Source organism: Pholcus phalangioides, unplaced genomic scaffold (genome assembly GCF_987345545.1).
Source record: "Pholcus phalangioides strain wild (caught in Gottingen) unplaced genomic scaffold, Ppha-v1.0 ptg000013l_1, whole genome shotgun sequence".
In the NCBI taxonomy this organism is placed as follows: domain Eukaryota; kingdom Metazoa; phylum Arthropoda; class Arachnida; order Araneae; family Pholcidae; genus Pholcus; species Pholcus phalangioides.
The window spans coordinates 25,960,032-25,978,416 of NW_028301606.1; the positions used below are offsets into that span (position 1 = coordinate 25,960,032).

An 18,385-nucleotide genomic window follows, 5' to 3' on the forward strand; every position below is an offset into this window, starting at 1 on the left:
CTGGCCAAAAAAAAAAGGTCTACTGCACTTATTGTGCGAATCTCAGGAATAAGTGTTCCGTGATCTGAAGTCCTTTCCGTTTTCTCTGGACAACCAGTAATAAAATGCAGTCTGCTAATTACTTAAGCGCATATGTAATATGACTACATTTACCCGCTAATGAATACTTTATTCACTGAAAGTGACTACATGTTCTAGAATGGTGATGCCATGATTCGCTGGTCTACAACCAGAGCCGCCCCTACGGGTATGCGACAAGTGATGGTCGCACCGGGACCCCGCACTTAGGGTAAATTATTGGAGGCTCTCACCAATTCTTAAATTATTTCTTACATTAATTCTAAATTTTCATTAATTCTGGAATTTTTTTTTATGCCGTTAACTCTGAACTCTCACCAACTTGAGGAATTAATGTAATTAATTTTTAATTTTCTTCAATTCTGAAGTTACCTCTGCCATTAATTCTGAGTTTTCATCAGTTCTGGAATTTCTTTTCCCTGTTAATTCTGAATTTCTATCAACTCTGTAATTATTTTTTTAATCGATTCTGTAATTATTTCGTTTTCTTTTGTTTTCTGAATTCCCGCATTAACTCTAGAATTTTTCTTCCGTTAATTCTGAATTTTAATCAATTTTAGAATTATTTCTTTTGTTATTTCTAAATTTTCATCAAATACTAGAGAAATGTTTTTTTATAATAAATTCTGAATTTCTATTGGTACTGGAATTGTTTCTTTCAATATTTTTAATTCATCAATTCAGAAGTTTTCATTGTTTCGGGAATTGTTTCTCTCATTAGTTTGAAATTTTCTTCAGTTCTGAATTTTCATTCCATTCAAAATTTTCATAAATTTTTGTGTTGATTTATATGGACAACTGTAGTTTGACAATTATTTAATGACTACATTTAGCCAAAAATAAATGTTTTACTCTAGGTGGCTTCGTGTTCTAGAATGGCGATACAAAACCCTGGTCTTGCACTGAAAAAAATTTCTTGAAAGAGAATGTGTTATAGTCTTCATTCGAATGGACTGCCGACCACCAAGCCCTAATTATATCCAGAGAGCCCATGCATTTTTTTATGGGGGGGAGGGGGTCATTCGACTCTTCCAAGATCCACCAAAGATCTTGGTGAAACATTAATGCAAATATGACTAAAAAATTAGTATTGAGCTATTGCATATATACATGAAATTAATGCCATGACGAATGAGTGTTTAATTCGGGTTAAAAACGAGCCAATAACGTTTAAGAGGGAATACATTTTTTTTTTTGACCAGGCATTGTACATCTGAAGACCAAACTACATTAAAAATTGACGATACGAATCCAATTTATTTAAATGATTTGGCAACGTCCGCTTCTCAAGACAGTCATCCGGGTAATTGTGGCACGATAATTGCTTGAGGAAATCTCACACTGGCTTCTGTAGGGGGAAAAACGGATTATGTTAATTTCTCGAAATATAATACGGAACAGTGTGGTCAAAAACAAAATGAAAATACAGGGTGGTTCATATACAAATACAACGCCACGACAGGCAAAATGCCCATTGAGGTGACTGAGAAACGATAATGAAATGAATAAATGATAAAATGCATTTTAAAAATTATTTAAAAAAAGATATACATATATTACGGCGTAGTGTTTTTTTAAATTTAAAATAGTTTAAAACATCATTCAGAGATGGCGCTATATCGTGAAAAATCTCGACAAGCTTCAACAATTGATGAAACCAGAGCTCTCTCTCTATATAAAGGGCGCTCATTCTGATAATCCTGTAGTTTATGCACAGCACAAATAGCAATACACATTGAATATTTCATCATGTATCATATTTTATCATGCGTATAAAGTTTTTAGTCTTTATAATTGCATTTTTAATTGGGTTGTTGTATTTTAGAAATAAGTGACAACCATATTTGTGAAAGGCCTCCTTCGTTGGACATTTTGCCTGTTGTGGCCTTGCATTTGTACTTGAATATGCACTGTGTCGCATTTTATGTGCTATATCGAGTTTATTGTGGTAAATACAGTGCTATCTGTGAGCAAAAAGTTTAACAATTTTTTTCAATTTATCAAAAAAAAACCAAAAAAAAAACCAATGCCAACTATGCCATCGCCCATCCTACGCCTATGTTAATGCAAACCACACTTCTTTAATTCTATTGGTTGTGTATAATATGTGTGGGATTTTTTATTAATTTTAAAATATACCATGGACTTTCCACCCATCCTGTACGTTCGAGACGACATAATATGCACAGATCTAGTCGTCTCCAAAGTCCCTAATTCCTCATATTATGAGAAATAGGGACTTCTGAACGGATGCTAGAGGGAGTTATGTTTCTCAGTGAATATAAGAAAACGAATGAAAACAGTTTATACCTGATATAATGCGTATAACTGACTGCAGATCTTGGCTTTATTCAAACTACTGCAGGTATTTATAGATCTTGAGGCAATGATTTCCGGAGTCTGCGACGACGACGTATCCATCAGCTGTCAGTCCCAAACCCTGTGGTCCGTAGAGTGGATCGCCGTTTGTGTTGATGAAAGACAGGAAGGATCCGTTGCTGTCGAATACCTAATACGATACATAAATTCCATGATTAATTCTAATAGACGTTTTTTCGTAGACCGTGCAAAAAACGCTGATCTACAGTCATAATTATTAAAACTATGATAATTATGAAAAAAATCTGCGTTTTGGATTCATCGAATTATTCATATAACATTGAGCGTTTTAAAACTGGGGCTCTCAAAATTTTGGCACATACAACTACTCCCCTTACTATAGCGACCATTTACCTGCGGCTCTTTTGCTCTGGTGGCCAGTTATCAGTAGCTATATTTTCCAAAAATCATACCCGAGGTCATTCTTTTGGGCTAGCAATCGTTCGTCAGCGGTTCGCTTGTCCCACTCAGGGCCGCAACTAGGGCAGAGCAGATGAGTCTGGTGCCCTGCCCCGGATCAGAGATGGGGGGGGGGGAAGTTGTAAATTTCACCTTTAAGCTTTCCTTCAACATTACAAGACGGCACCAAAATTCGTGCTTGCCTCAGCTGGCCAAGCATCTAGTTCTGGTTATTTGCCAGCTGCCCCATCGTCGGTCATAGAAATAGCTAATTGTCGGGAAAAGTCTGCTTTATACTTATCTGACGCGGGTAGCCGTATTTGATCTGGAAACATGGAGGAAAATATAGGATATCGCCGATTCGTACCAAAAATACTTTGCTAAACGTGATAAAAATTGCCAATTATGACTAAAATTGTTCAAAAATGTTATAAGTGGGGATATGAAAGGCGACAACCACACGCGCGGATTCACAATCGCAGTGAAGTAAAATGAATTTCACGAAAAACCATTGGAAAAAAACATGACAATTTTGTGAGATGAATATTTACATTTATAGTCATAATAGTCATGAAATAATTTATATATAAAAAAATAACCTAAGAATGAAAAATTCACAAATGGCTTTCTTGAAAAAAATGAAAGAAAACATTTTTGAAAAGAAATCGAGACACGTATAAATAAGTGAAAATGCGACACCCTCGACAAAATTTGGCAACGCCCCTGGAAGCCGCGACGCACATTTTGAGAACCAATTATTTTAAACTTAAATCAAGAAAATTCGGGAGAAACTCGATGAAAACCAGGGACGAACAAATCACTCAAGTGAATAGTTCCTTCTACAAATTTTGATTAAAGGCTAAGAGAACGGGAAAAAATTACAAAAATTCACAAAAATAAATAAATAAAATACCGAATTCATTATTTTAACATGACACAGGAATAAAAAATAATAGCACTATCTAGTTTGGGCGCCTCCCGGAAATGTGCGCATATTTTCACCATTAACCTCTTTAACACAATAAGTATCTAAATAATTGTAATTTCATGGGATGTGTTCGGGGAGCAATGTCTTCGTTTGCAATAGTGTTAAAAAACATACTTGCTGATTAATTATGTCTTAATTATCTCGACTTGTAATGAAGGGAGGTTTTCCCATTGTCTCAACGCTAATTATTTGTGTTTTCCTCTTTTTTTTTTAAAGCGGAAGGCATGGTTTGAAAAAAATCTCCCAGACATATCAGAAAAACAAAAAAGAAATTTCTTAAAAAAAAATATTTCGTATGTTACAGCTACGGTGATCATAATGACCCGTATTTTAAGGGACATCACTGTATTTTCACGTAACTTTGTTCCTCCCCACCATTTTGTTAAAATGCCCCGTTTTGCAAAAATGTCTTATTTTTCTCCCATATTTTCAAGATAGCACTTGAATTTTCATTCTTTATGGAAATCAATGATTGAAATTACTTTCCATACTCATAAATTTTGTTATGGCAATTATGACTAAAAAACCTACAAAAATATTCACATAAGAGATGAATATTCATCTCCTATGTGAATATTTTTTTTCACGTTTTATTTCGTAGAATTCATTTTAATTCACTGCAGTTTGCAGTAGTGCTACGAATGGCGTTTTTTCGGTTATTTTTGCCATAGTCAAAAGCTATGGCATCAGCCATCAACCTTTGGCATCATTTTTAGCGACAAATGGCGATATTTCACGTACGCGGGACCCAAATTTCCTGTATCTTTCCTCGAGAAAATCTGGTCTGCTTTACAGAATGCGTAATTACAAAAAATATACATATTTGTATAAGTATGGTGACAATAGATGCTGGAACCTAGGGCTGAGGTTATTTGAGCCCCTTCCTAACGAATTTTGCCTGGGGCGAGTCCCCCAACCCCCAAAAATTAATAAATATGCAATGCAATGCAATCCTTCTCTCATGTGTGCAGGTTCGAGTCCAGGGCAGTAACTAAGATGGAGCAACCGGGGCATGCCCCCTGGGCCCCGAGCTGAATGTGGGACCCCAAAAAAGTTTACATTTGTTTTTCCTAATAATAAGCCTTTCAACTGGGACCCCGACGGGAAAGTTTTGCCCCGGGCCCATGGTCGGAGATACGGGGGCAGCATCAAAGGTGAAGTCGAATGATCTAATGCATATACGTATAGATGAGTTGACATAATCATCATCGTGCCCCCCCCCCCCCAGACCTCCAAGTCTATCTTCGCGTATGCCCGGGTCCTTGAGAAGGAGCATTACGGCCCTGCTCAAGTCCTGTATGTACGGAACGTCTGGCAACCTTCAGCCCCCCCCCCCCACAATGTTTTCTTCATGGGGCCTCTGTTGTTGACCATATTTCATGGAGAAAAATACGGAACACTGTGGAAACCGTTGGCAAAGTTGCCAAATGTTGCTGAAATAGCTCAAAAATTGTCGATGTCGAAAATGGAAAGATAACGGCAAATCGGAATTGATGAAATATTAAAAATATATATGAATTGTACACACAATATTATATAAAACAATATATATAGTATAAAAGTATTTTAATTAAATTCTGAAAATTATATATTTTCGTATGATTTCAATGAAGGTTACAAATGAAGGGTGGCCAGATGAGCTACTTGAGCAACCGGGACAAATCCCGGAATTCGTTATGAAAAACGGGACATTTGTACAAAAAATCAGAACGGAAAAAATTACATGAAAATATGGGAATGTCCCGTTAAATACGGGAAGTATGGTAACATTACACACATGCGATTCACAAGTGAGATCACCCTCCGCTCCCCATCTCCAGGGTGACCATACGTCCCGTATTTCCCGGGACAGTCCCGGTATTTTCTGTTTTTTTGGTTGTCCCGACTTTTTGGAAAAAGTGTCCCGGTTTTTCCTGTATTTTACACGAAGCCTACTTGAATATTTATTCTTTATTGAAGTCAAAGATTGACATTATCTTTCAACTAATAAATTATTTTGTGATAATTACAACTATATATGAGAATATTAATCTCCCACATTTGCCTTGTTTAATGTTTTTTTTCTTCGTGGAATATATTTTAATCCAATGCAATTTGCAGTAATGCATCATTTCCCGCCATTGTGATTTTTCCGTAATTTCAACAATATTTGGCAACTTTGTTTGGTTTTGGCGTTTTTTTTTGGCGATAATTGGCAATGTCCCGTATTTTCCCGTATTTGGAATCCCAATGTCCCGTATTTATCTCGAGGAAATATAGTCAGCTTACACATCTCGAGTCTGGGAAAAAAAACGTGGACTCTTTCTGCCATCTATCGGCAAACATGCAGAACTTGCGAACAAACACAAGAACAAAATACAAGATTGAAATTGTGCTGCCATCTATTTTTGAAAAGAAAACTATGTAAAAATCATATGTTCAATCCGATAATAGATGACATGACACTACACGCAGGGCCGTCTTAAGAGCATCCGTTTTTCAGTCGTTCTTCCCCCCCCAGTGCCAAAGGTGGAGTCAACTGATCTAATGCATATATTAACTGACATCATAATCGTGCCCCACCCCTCCCAGCAATGACAGTGCCCCCCCCCCCAGACCTTTAAGTCCATCTCCGTCTATGAGGCAGGCCCGTCATTTGGGGGGCCAGGTGGGGAGGGCAACGGCCTCCCGGCTTTTGAAAATACACATATTAAAGATTAATGCGCTTTGGCTCTGACTCGATAGTGCCCTCAATGTCAAGGGTTCTTGACCTTTGTGCTCCACGGCCACCTTTTGTGTCAATAATACGAACACCTGCCAGTAAGATGAAGCCCACCGACCCCCTTCACAGAGAATGTTCAGCACATAAGTGGTGTCGGAGCCGGGGTGCTGCTCGAGCAGCAGGCCCGTCAATTGGGGGAGGGGGGGCCGTTGCCCCTCCCGGCTTTAGAAAATGCACAAGAAATGGTATATACACATTGAGTACATGTTCTTTGCCCCCCCCCCCCTCCACTGGAAAAGTTGAATTGACGGCCCTGCCATGCCGAGCACTCCCAGAACTGATTCAAAGAAATAAAAATTTCCTATATTATTAAACTTAACATGAGCGCCCACAGCTTCGGAATACTTCCAACGCATCTGCAGCACATAATAATGTAAAAAATAATAAGGTAACTGATATCTCTCTCACATCAAAGCTCACGGACCCTAGGGGCCATTCAAGTATTACGTAAGCGTATTTTCAGCCATTTTTGACCCCCCCCCCCTTGTCAGCAAAAGTCAGCAAAACACTGACCCCCCCTGCCCCGTCAGCAAAATTTCGTCAGCAGCTTAGAATATGTCATATCTTCAAAAAGGGGTGGCTGATGACGTAAGCAATTTTCAAACCCCCTCCCCCCCTTGTCATCAAAAGTCAGCAAATCCGAAATCCCCCCCCCCCCGATGCTGACGTAATACTTGAATGATCTTTGAACCCTTTAATACCCCGTATATGAAGGCGTCTTACCCCTACCGAAAAACCTCGCTAAAAATCCCAAGTTATCCGTGGACCCCTGGTTAAGAACACCACTGCCATATTCTGTGCTTGTATTGCATGAGAGGAAAGTAAAATGAAAGAGACGAAAGGTAAAATAGATGACGAATTACCTGAATTCTGCTATTGCCCCAATCAGCGACGAGTATGTTGTCTTGAGAGTCCACTGCAACACCTGTAGGTGCGTTGAACTGGCCGTTCCCTTCGCCGTTGGTGCCGAAGGTCGACACGAAAGACCCGTCGCTGTCAAACACTTTGATGCAATGATTGTGGAAATCAGATATCACCAACTGATTCTTGCTGTTCACGCCCACGTAATGAGGTCCGGCGAACTTGTTGTTTCCGCTCCCGCGGGACCCGAATCTGTGCAGAAGATTACCGTTCTCCTGGAAGACCAGTAGGCAGCTGCCCTTATTGTCGACTACGATCACGTGGCCGTTCTTGTCGACCGCCACCCCTTTGGGACCAAGCATCTTGCCGTGGCCGATCCTGTGAAGAAACTTGCCGTTGGTGTCGTATATTCCGACGCACTTGTTCTCGTAATCCGCGACTACAATGTTCCCGTTCGGGAGGACGTTGACGCCTGTCGGCCTCTGCATCTGGCCCGCACCCCGACCACGGATGCCGAACCTGAGCTTGCAGTCACCCAGGGCGCTGAACACTTGGACGCACTGGTTGTTGCTGTCCGCAACGACTATCTTACCACCGCTCGTGCAGCAGATACCTTGCGGATTGCTGAACTCACCTTTCGCCCGACCCCTGCAGCCTATTCTGGCTATGAGATCGTCCTCGATGGGGTTGCTGCGACGCTGAGAGCCGGACGACCTGTAGCTGGGCGGCCTTTTGGAAGATCTCTGTCTGAGTCCTGTCGTCCTGGGTATCTTGGAACTAATGGGCAGGTCACTGGAGGAGCTTTCTTCCTCCATGTAGGATTTGATGAAGAACGGACTGCCTTTTATATGGTGTCCGAACAATATGATGCTGAGCGTGTAGGTACCTTCCTTTGGCACAGTGTAGATGAGATCGTAACTTCCGCACTTTTGGTCGAGGAAATCCGGTTTGATGGGCACCGACAGCTGAGGAGAAACGATTTCGGCTTCGAACACGACGTCTCCCGATGTCACTATTTGTCCCAACCTGTCTTTTGCGGTGATGTTGACCAGGGCCGGTTTTCCGACGACGCAGTGCTTCAGTCCCTCGCCGGTCGCTGTCGTCTCGAACGCGACGGCTTTCGAGGTCGACAATCTGCCCAGGTTTTGGATGGCGTTCCTGGAAGCCAAGACGTTCTCGTCGGCGAACACGAGGTATGCGTTCTCCTCCGGCATGTCCTGTATTTGCATTTCGGCGAATTCTTTCAGTTTCTCGGCGACCTGCGAAGGGAAAAATAAAGGGATAATCATAGATTATAGGTAACCACTCCACGTCATCATAATCAAAATTTTAAAGGAAGTTCAAACGTAAAAGCTCATAATTCCTGCATCTAATTGTACACAAAACACTCATAGTAATATTTATGTGCATTCCCAATTGTGTTGCCTTCATAGTAATATTCTTTCGTATTCCTAATTTTATCATATTATTAATTATATTCCTATAAATGTGTTAATAGAATTTTCGTGTTATCAATTGTATGGCCATTATAGTAATATTTATATGCTAAAATGTATATTTTCGTAGAAACACTGTATTTCATCGTAGCAAAATATCTGTATAGCTTAATATGCACTTTCAATTGGAATCGGAAACATAATTGTGAGTAGATGTCCTTTCTTTGATGTGGTACCTAGATGTCCCCCGATTGTATCTAGCCACCCATATGTTGCTGAGTTGTGTGTGTGTGTGGATATGTTTTTTATCCTCTTATCCTCCTTAAATATATAAAGAAAGGAAAATTTATCTAATTTAAATACTATATGTAAATATTTTAAATGTAAATGTGACCAGCACTGTGGAGGAAGGTTTTGTTTCCTCGTTTCCCGTCACAGATGGAGGCGCTGCATATATTTTGAATGTATTGTGTATTTCAGACCATTCTCGACTCTTTCCCACTTCAAAATGCCAACTCCTTTCTCTTTTTTGCTCCACAAGTCTTATCCACGTCTTCTTTTGAAATCCCAGGCTGCGGTCTCCGGCCCTTATGAGACATTGGGCGCACGTGCAATGTATCTCCCTGGGTTCAGCTAACCATTTTAGTCAAATGGCTTGTAAGTTGCATCGGGTTGATGGCTGTTTTTATGGGGAGAGCGCGCGCGCGCGCGCGCGTGTGTGCGTGTTGTGTGAGAGAGAGGGGTTCTATGCAGAAAAGACACTAGCAAAGTTTTAGTATCAGAAAAAAACTATTTTTATTTTGGCAAGAATTTCAGCTTTCGTTGTTAAGGGGCCCATCATGCAGGGAAAAAATCTGATTGACATTTTGACAAGACATGTTACTCCATTATTTCTTCAATTACTCTAGAAAACCAGGGTCTGTAAAGAAATGAATAATTGCGTTTTATTCATAGGCGGAGATTCACTTGGGATTCTGGGGGGCACGGTCATTATTGCTGGGGGAGTACTATCATGATGATGTCATTTCATATATACATTTGATCAGTCGACACCACTTTGACGCTGGGGGGCATTGACGCCCCCCCCCGTATCTCCGCCCATGGTTTTATTTATCCTAAGAGCTATTGTCAGATGTGAAACGAGCTGTAGCGACGTATGGTCTGAGATTCGTGTTGAAATTCCTAAAATGGCAAGAGTACCAAAAATAATTTTGATTGTGCGCACGCCTTGGAAAAGGATTGGCCATTCCTAGTGCCCTATGTATCATTCGGATTTTACGAGCCTCGTGTCACTAATTGACAATTGACGTGCAGTTACATAAATATAGATTCAAAATGGTTAATTTACCTGTTTAGTGACGAGCAAGAATTCGGTGTCGTTGTCATGCCTGAGAGCCTTCTCCGTAAACTCACAGCTAGAACCCAGGGTGTTCAAGCAGTACTCGAGCAAATGCTTTTGTTGATCCAGGACGTGCTTCTTGGCCGCATGCGTGTCGTCCAGCTCGCCTAGAAGGAGACTCCGTCTCAGCTGGATGGTGTCCGACAAAACGTCGAACGTCATGTTGACTTTCCGGACGGCCTCCTCGTAGTTCCCCGTGAGTGCCGTTGACACGTCCGACACGGCCGTGATGGCATCTTTCAGGATCGGAACCTTGAGACAGTCATAATCAAAAGAGGAATCTCAATCGATTTTATTGGTTCGAATGAAAGTTACGAATTAGAATTTTAAGGCAAGGGGTGCACAACCTTTATCTCGCGGGACATATGCGGCCAGTCCAAGGGGTTTCATCCGGTCCTCGAAAGTTGTTCCGGTAGAAAAGCATTAATACACACAACACGATAACTGCCTAGGCTGACCATAAACATAATTAAAATACAGGTCATATGATCACACTTCGTGTACAATTTTCTACCCCCCCCCCCCCACGAGAGGTAGAAATACTGCATATATCTGACTGAAAAGGTTGTGCATCTTCTGTTTTAGGGTATTCATACCCTCAATTAGTGATTTGAGAGATTTGGTCTAGAATTAAAACGGAGCTCATTACCTGACTGTAGACCCTCTCCAGGAGGTCTTCCAGGAACTTCTTCTGGTCCTGGATGGCGTCTCGCAACCGAACGGTCAGGTGACCCAAGTGCTCGATGTCAGTGCACGTGACGCAGATCGCTGTCTCGCATGTCCAGCAGAAAAACCTGAGCGTTTGCGAGTCGTGCTTCGGGCACATGAGCAAGGGGTGAGTCTTCGACCTGCCAGAAAATACAAAATGCTCATCATTGAAACTCGTATTCAAAAATACTCAAAGGGGTGATCCTCTGGAAAAAGCTTCTCTTAACTATGAATTTTAGATGATTAGCTTCCTAACAATGAATCTTGAACAAACATTTGCTTAGCAATCGATTTTACTGGATGTTTTATGCCGATTTCAATCTTTGGAAAGAAAAGTCAATTTCACGTCAAAGTCACGCAAATAATGCGTGCTATATAGAAAGAAAAGTTGTGTCTCTGGTGTATTGGTTAGCGCACTTGCCCGTGCGAGAGGACCCGGGTTCGATTCCCGCAGACGTTGGCGTTATTTTTTTAAAGACTGAAATCGGCATAACATCGAGAAAAATCTGTTGCCAAGTGTATTTCTGCGGCCCATAAAACACCATCATAAATTGGGAATAAGATTTCGAACAATGAATTTGAAATAAAGAGCAAGTTCATAATACGATTCCTAACACAAAAGTTTAAGCAATTAATTTCCTAAAAATTAATTTTGAACAATAATTTTCCTAACAATTAATTTTGAACAATAATCTTTCTAACAATTAGTTTTGAGCAATAATCTTCCTAATACTGTAATTAATTTTAACAGCAAGTTTCTTAACAATGAATTTCACACAGAACTCCCTAACAAGGAATTTTGAATGATGGGCCTTACAACAATGTATTTTGAATGATGAGCTTTTTCAAATAATGCTCTTCTCAACAATGGGTTTTGAACAATGAACTTCTTGACAATGAATTTTAAATTATGAGATTTTTTAAATATCACATTTTTTACAATAATAAATATATTTTAATATAAACGCTTTCTAAATTATAAAGAACTTTAAATAATACAGTTACTAACAATGAATTTTCATAGCGAGCTCCCTAAAAGGAATTTCGAACAATAATTTCCCAAACAATGAATTTTAAACAGTAAGATTTCTAACAACTTCAAATAATATTCCTCCTAACAATGAATTTAAAATAATAAGCTTCTTAACAATGAATTTGAAATAATGAGTCTCCCAACAATTCAAGAGATAATTTTTTTTTAATCTGCATAAAAGATAGTTTTTTTTCAAAAAATATATCCTGAAAGGGGGAAAAAATGGAAAGTTTTAATTTTCTACAATTTCCATTGCAGGCTTAACGCATGCGCATTTGTCAGAAATGTTTTGTCTACCGTTGTATTCTGTCAAAAAAATATATGACAGCTAGAACACTTCGCCACAGAGCGCAACAGGCCTACAAACCGTACAAATATTACATTACATTTCACTCACTTCACTTCTGAAATATAGATGGCGTCACTGAAAAATCATACACAACACTAGATACGCACTCAGACTGTTAGGTGTACACACACACACAATTACACTACCGGCACAACTCACTAGGTGGTAAATTGCCCATGGCGATAGAACTGAGTTGTGGTCGGTTGAAAAGAAAGAAAGCTAGAGCATCACCTTCTCTCTCTCTCTCTCTCTCTGGTGGAAATAACTATTCCTTTTTGTTTCTTCTGGTTTAAACCAAAACTTCACTTTAGATCGCACACGCTCAACACAAAGCCCATGGGCTAACTGTGGCCCTCGGAGCTGATGTGGACCAGCGAGCTCAAACCTGATTTTGTAAAAATGAAATAAGTGTCATTTATATGGATCTCTTAAGTGATCCGAAACACAGTTCCAGAGCACTTGAATGGCCCGTGGCACATTTACAACAAATCTGGACAAATCTCTGCCCCGTCGGGCATGTCACTTAAAATAATGGATACTCGAATCCACATTTTACATTCCCGAAAAATATCATTATTGTTTAATTATTTATAGCAAATTATTTATTGCTTAAATTTATTTCAATAATATGAATTGATTTAATACTATAAATAATATCAAAATTATATATATATATATATATATATAATTTTGAAGTACGAAATTTTTTTAAAAGGAATGCGGTCACCAATTAAAAATCTGAAATTAGACAAACCGTTAATTATAATTTTCCACGCTGTTGGCGTCGGAAAAGAAGTCACGAAGTTACAATACACCAAGCTAATAAAACCACCGCCGATTTACGTAGGGGACCAGACTTGGGCCGACGAAGGCCTGGGATAGGATGGCCAGATCATGGGACTACTGAACCACACATGCACCTTGTCCACATTCCTCTGCGAAATTTCTAAGAATTGGTACATGTTGGAATGTGCCTGTAGTTGGGGTGAACCGGAAGTAAAGTTTGTTTCTGTGTGTAATACTTGTTATATATATATATATAGTGCCGCCATCTGCCACCAGTTTTTTTAATTATGAGTTACGTGTAATGATTGAGTAATTATATCGTTGTAGGCCGGTTGCCCTCTGTGGCGAGACCATCCCGCATTTGCGCCTCGATGAAGGGAACCACAGAAAACCAACTTCAGCCGACCACCACTGTGGCGACGGCGGAGTTCGAACCCGGGTCCTCGCGCTGCAAATCCGTCACTATGACCACTCGACCACCACAGCGGCTAGATCATGCGACCGATAAACCCGAATAAATCCTGATAAAAACCGGGACATCTTGAGAAAAAAATGTGCATTCAGTGAGTTCATTATATACATAGTATCGAATCGCAGGACAATGGAAAAAATTATCCATTGGAACCAAAAGCCTGGGCCTAGTATACGGTTCGGTTCAGTGTTTTCTTCAATCTTTTTCTACTTGCAGACCAATTAAATAAACTGGAAATTTTGGCGTAAATGAGAGAATCATCTCTGAACCGATGGGGAAAAAAATCTGGTGGAAAATTTCCTGTGTAACAACCTTCTGACTTATTAGCCTATATCTCATATTTCGACTCGACTTTTCTACTACAAATACGAGAAACCGCGTTAAACCGAGACTTTTGCTGTCACTTATTCAATAAAAAACAAAAAACTGTCTGTTAAAATTTGATTGATTGTTGGATGTCAATCGGTGTGCAGAATGAAAATGAACAACATATGCAACATGAAACTATATTTTCTTATTTTTATGGTGCATACCGATGTTTCAAGTGCTAAAATGCCAGTTACTATGTATATTTGGTAATTATAAAAATATTATTTATAGCAACAAACTTAAAAACATCTTAACCGGTATTCTAGCACATAAACTTCACACGTTATGCAGCATAAAAATAAAAGGTTTATAATTTTATATTACATATTGTTTATTTTCATGCTGAACATTGGTTTACATTAACAAACATTCAATCTTAAAGACCATAACGGATAGTTTTACTTTTATTTGATAGATGGCACAACAGAAATCCTAAAGCAAAACTTTTCTATTCCAAGCAACATTTGCGCGTATTTCTCTTCTGTACAAAGAATATTGTTGCGAGAAAGCTAATAGAAAACAAAAAACCCTCTACAATTATTTTCTTGTGTCTGGTAAGGGTAATCCTAATTTAGTACCGCACTGATGTGGAAGATACATATTCTGTCCGAACTTGCTGCCATGTTTTTTTGATCCGATCCTCTCGATTCGGAATCAAAAAAAGGTGGGTACTGCAGTGTTTCAAGCTGCAAAATAAAACATTTATATATATATATATTCTTGAAAATAATTGGATTTCATTGAACCTTTGATTTGCGGAGAAAAAACCGGGAAAAACAGCTTTATATTCCGAAAGCATTTTTTCGGGGGGACATTTATTAGTCAAATACAGGGACTCTTCTTAGAAACCGGGACGTCTAACTACCATAGCCTAGGATGAATACTATTATTTTTTTCCTACCGAAGGGGGAGTTCAATTCACTAAAGAGTTGAAATGAACCGAGAAATTTTAGAGCAAGACCCGTGCAAAAATTCTAGCCTGAGGTCCCACCAAAGATTCCAGCCCATGGGCTGAGTTGCAGTATATGGGAGGAGGGTGCCTATATGACTACACCGAGAGCTGCTAAATATTGGGATAGTAAAAATAGATCGAAATACGTTGACTATATAATCACATCACTGGTTCTACCAAAGATTCTAGGCTATGGGCTCAGTTGCAGTAAATGTGGGGGGGGGGATGCTATGGCCACACCGGGTTGTTAAATATTAGGATAGTAAAAATAGATCAAAATGCATTTACTATACTGTTGTATCACAGCTCCCAAAGAAAGCAGTTCTGTAAAACTTTTAGCATGTGTGTAGGAACACTTGCATCACATCAAGGGGGGGAAAAAAACGAGTGTTTAAATTTTTTGTTTTTATACATGCCCCTCGCATGTCGGGCAATACATTTGTCCAGGCCACATTTACAGATCACTGAAGTGGCCCGTGACACGTTTTGAAATCAAGGAAGTGTGGCTCGCACTCTCCTAAACGTTCAGCACCCTTGCTTTGAACCACACGCGTTTGTGCTTATTCCGTTTCCATATGATTAACATTATTATTATTTGCTGGAATATATCTTTAAAAAATTGTTCCCAGCTTTTGAACCACCTTGGATGCACTTAAAAAAATTTATTTTAAATTTTGTTGAAAAATTGGTGAGTTTCACATGCATTTTTAACTAGAGGTATTTCTATCAGAATCACTGTACAAGTAAACGCATGCTCAATGAAAATCAATATTCATGAGAGAGCGAGGTCAGAATTTCCGCGAACTAAAGTGTTATTTTTGGATACGAATAACGTAGAAAATGTTTCCCATGTCAAGAAAAATCGAAGCAGTTACTTTCCATGGCAATAAAGAAAATAAATTGGTTAATTTCGGGTACGTATACTAAGTATGAGGAGGAGGAGGAGGAGGGAGCACACACCGACCTTTCTTGTTCCTCCAGCAACGCGATTTCGCTGAGGGTCATCAACCGATGGTGGCTCGTATCGTTGTCTTGCAGGTGACGCTGGGAGCACTGCTCGCACAGGAAACTCTCGCAAACCGAGCACTTGGACACTCCGGGAACCTTATCCTTACAGCAAAGGCACTGCGAAGGCTGATCCAGGACGTCCATCAGGCTCCTGATGAAGAAGTTCGTCTGAAGCCCGGCGACTCCTTGCTCAGGGAGAATGGATTGCTGTCTGCACACCGGGCAAGACAGGGTCAGGCTCTCCGAGGGAGTGTACTGGACCAGGCAGCTCTCACAGAAAGTGTGCAGGCATGGCAGGACCTTAGCAAGAAAAGAAAAAAAAATCGTTTCTGTTGATAAATTTGAAAAATTTATTGAAAATAAGTATAATTGAAAGAATTTTGTTGTGCACAAGATTCAGCAACATCTACTACGTTAGAATGATTAGATTTCCAAACCACGAAATACGCACACCACGCTGACCATGTTTCTTTGAGTTCAAAACGGGTCATGCAAGTAAAATTACCTCCATTAATACGATCAAAACGAAACCTCAACATGCAAAACGTCTCTAATATGGGACTATCAACTGGACATACAGTCAATGTAGGTGCCTTAAAAATAACCAATATTGTGTCCTCACTGGGATGGGGGGGGAGGAAGTAATGTTTTGGAGCTCTTATCTGTCTACTAATCCGCATACTTCACGTTGGAAAGCATAGTAACAAATCTCATTATCACGAAACCCCCCCCCCCTACACTCTTGAATACTTTAGGACACCAGGACATGCCCGGATTTATTCATACGTTGAGACGGCTCTATTTGTTTTGCTTTCTGCCATACAATGTTATTATTCGAGTTACAACTGAAGTATTTTTTCTCATTTTAAATCGATTCATGTGCATGAGGCTGAGCTGTTCGCATGGGGGAAGTCGGGTGCCCAATATGTAGGATGCCTGTATTAGACGTACGTCCAGTTTTTATAGACTCTTGATGGTAACTTCTTGCATGTTGGGGGTTTTGCTTTGATCGTAGAAATACAGGTAATTTTTTTTTACCTTAATGTCCCATTTTCACCTCAAAGAAATATGGTCAGCCCGCGTATCCGTATTTCGTGGCCAGTCCATCGTCTACAGATTTCTCGTAGTATAACACTGTACTGAACATCTTTAAAGATTTTTTTTCATTCGTAGCCGATAACCATTAAAACTCGATAGTAATTTATGCAATGAACTTGAACGTAAACAGTATACCCTTGGAAGGATTCATTTTAACATCAAAGGTGAAAGTCACATATTTACTGCATACAAATTCCATGAAAAGACAAAAAAGTGTGTGTGTGTGTGTGTGTGTGTGTGTGTGTATATATATTATAGGTTTTACACAGGAAATATATGGACGGGGGTTATTCTGATTGACCAATCCCCCTTCGCGGGAATCCACTAACAGAGATGCATGAATTTTTTTTTCCAGTTGAAAATGGAACTAATTCACTAGTCCTTGAAAAAGAATTAATACGCATACGCAATTCAAAACGTTCCCCACTAAAGCGAGAATACGATACAGACAGAGAAAATGCGGAGATCACGTGATATATGTATATGATGACATATCAGGTCACAGGTGACACACACATAAAAAAAGAGCTAAAAAAGAGTGTTGAAACCCACCTTCTTGTTATTTAATTACCTCTCGCTTTCAGTTGGCGATCTTTTACGGGTCAGAGGTTAATTCTCATCCACTCTCAGTTCTTTTTTTCTATCCTTCGACCGTAGATGATAATGGTAATCTCTGTATAGAGAAACGTTGAAGTAGGTTTCAGGGCAACTAAACATCCGGAACTGTTTTCCAGGCTTGGTAAGATCCCGTGTGTCTTCACTATTCGCTCTTGATAAACCGACTGGAAGAGTATTCACACAGAGAAGAAAAGGACCCTTGGATGTCATCCAAAAATATCTCTCTCTCTTCACCTAGACTTTCCTCGAGTACAACGAACATTGGAGGGTTTATTTCGATAACAGCCGTAAACGACTGTTTCCTCGGTTCGGATGTCTATTTCGCTCTCTGAGACACATTCACAACCGGCAGACTCCGTCAGCTCAGACAAGGAAGCAGTTGCACAACTTGTGTACTAGTATATTGTTTTAATCCATTAAGTCAGTGGCTCCCAGCCTGTAGTACGCGGCTTGGGGTATGTGATAAGGCATTCGATGGGGTACGAAAAACTATTATCAGTCATGGAGGTAAAAACGAGCAAAAGTAATACAATCGTGCAGAATATTTGTTAAAGAAAATACACGAGATAGTACGCAAGTTTCTTTCGTATTTTCAGGGGTTTAGACGGCTCCTACTTATGGCTAGAAGCGTGCACATTTCTCCAGCATTCCTAGGGATCTCCAACGACTATTCTGAATTTCTAGGGATACG

The 18,385-nt window shown here is 39.7% G+C and overlaps 1 protein-coding gene across 3 annotated transcripts in view; it reads right to left on the reverse strand.

The window, feature by feature from the left end:
- Nucleotides 1-504: 504 nt before the first annotated feature.
- The window catches only part of LOC149078862 (tripartite motif-containing protein 2-like), a 57,117-nt gene continuing 39,236 nt past the window's right edge, over nt 505-18,385 (reverse strand). The window contains exons 1-7 of one of the 3 annotated variants that reach the window (XM_089241032.1): nt 17,629-17,946; nt 15,935-16,278; nt 10,951-11,149; nt 10,251-10,553; nt 7,469-8,725; nt 2,389-2,587; nt 1,195-1,426 (exon numbers count right to left, since the gene is read on the reverse strand). In XM_089241032.1, coding sequence (XP_089097158.1) covers nt 2,435-2,587; nt 7,469-8,725; nt 10,251-10,553; nt 10,951-11,149; nt 15,935-16,122 — 2,100 coding nt within the window. In that variant the 5' untranslated portion in view covers nt 16,123-16,278; nt 17,629-17,946 and the 3' untranslated portion in view covers nt 1,195-1,426; nt 2,389-2,434. Of the gene's footprint in view, nt 1,427-2,388; nt 2,588-7,468; nt 8,726-10,250; nt 10,554-10,950; nt 11,150-15,934; nt 16,279-17,628; nt 17,947-18,385 lie in introns of those variants that run through there. The other 2 variants (XM_089241031.1, XM_089241030.1) reach the window with 2 other exon arrangements.